The sequence below is a fragment of the Arachis ipaensis genome, chromosome B04, assembly GCF_000816755.2.
Source record: "Arachis ipaensis cultivar K30076 chromosome B04, Araip1.1, whole genome shotgun sequence".
NCBI classification, from domain to species: domain Eukaryota; kingdom Viridiplantae; phylum Streptophyta; class Magnoliopsida; order Fabales; family Fabaceae; genus Arachis; species Arachis ipaensis.
In genome coordinates this window covers 48,064,272-48,065,446 of record NC_029788.2, presented here as the reverse complement: position 1 = coordinate 48,065,446, position 1,175 = coordinate 48,064,272, and the positions used below count along the sequence as shown (strand labels likewise).

Here is a 1,175-nt window from a genome sequence, read left to right as displayed (position 1 = left end):
AGTTACTTGCTTAACCAAGTAGAGCTAGACTCCCTTCGTTGTATCCGACCTCCTTTAAAGAGGTTGGATATATGGTGGAGATCCCCCTTTAAGTCAGACTTTTTATCTTTATTGGGCCTGATTTTTATACATTGGGTCAGGACATAAACAACTATCATTGCTTGAAAACTTTATTAAAATGTAATTTTTCCTAAATAAATACGTGCAACTCCAAAGTCCTAATCCTAACACCCAAAGGCATAGCCATTTTGTCATGGACAAACATTATTAATATTAATTTTTAGATTGTTAAATACAAACATTATTAGCATAGCTATCTACTAGAGTCTGTTCTCATTTTCCCATCAAGTTCTCTTCTTACGTTCTTTTTCAAGTTATACGTATATATCCTTCATCCACCAGATATATATTGCTACAAAAGCACTCTATTTCTGGAAGGAGCAGAATATGAAAGCAAATTCCTCTTCCTCGTCATTGTTACTGTACTATTGCTCTCACTATTAGGTTTCTTCCACGGCGGAATCTTACACGGTAAGAAGTTAAACCACGCCGGGTTCCCACAACTTCTCCGCGACAAGAAAAACGCAAAACACTCCTGCGCCGATCTCTGATTGGGAAGCCCCAAAATACAGTTCTTCCTCACATCAGCAACACCCTTCTTAATCATATTCCTGCACAGTGGTCCCACCTTGGTGAAGTAGTTATAGGACAGTGACAAATTCGCCAAGTTACCAAGCGCGCACACCACTTCCGGAATCTGTCCGTACAACAGGTTCCCGGCTAGGTTTAGCTGCTCCACGCTCTCCAAGCAGCCCAAGGAGGATGGCAACGGCCCTGTGAGGAGGTTGTTTCCGGCGTCCAAGAGGGTGGCCTTTTTCAAGAACCCGATCTCATAGGGCAGGCAACCGGTCAGGAGGTTGTTAAGGAAGAGAACCTCAGTCAGCGTGGCCGAGGCTTTTCTGATGCTTCGCGGAATGGGGCCGGTGAATTTGTTGTTTGCGAGAGTGAGGTAGAGAGCCTTTGTGTCCCCTAAGTTGTTGGGAAGAGTCAGGGCGAAATTGTTGTTGTTCAGAAAAAGTACGTCCAAAGCTTCGGTAAATATGCTGGGTGGCACTGTACCGGAAAACAAATTGTACCTTATACAAATAACAAGATACAAATATAAGTTCTAGGTC

At 43.1% G+C, this 1,175-nt stretch overlaps 1 protein-coding gene across 1 annotated transcript in view; it reads right to left on the bottom strand.

Annotated features, from left to right (window-relative positions):
• Positions 247–1,175, bottom strand: part of LOC107637757 (uncharacterized protein At4g06744-like) — a 2,668-nt gene continuing 1,739 nt past the window's right edge. Inside the window, exon 2 of the mRNA XM_016341093.2 lies at positions 247–1,136. Within this exon, the coding sequence (XP_016196579.1) occupies positions 413–1,136 (724 nt within the window). The 3' untranslated portion in view covers positions 247–412. The remainder of the gene's footprint in view (positions 1,137–1,175) is intronic.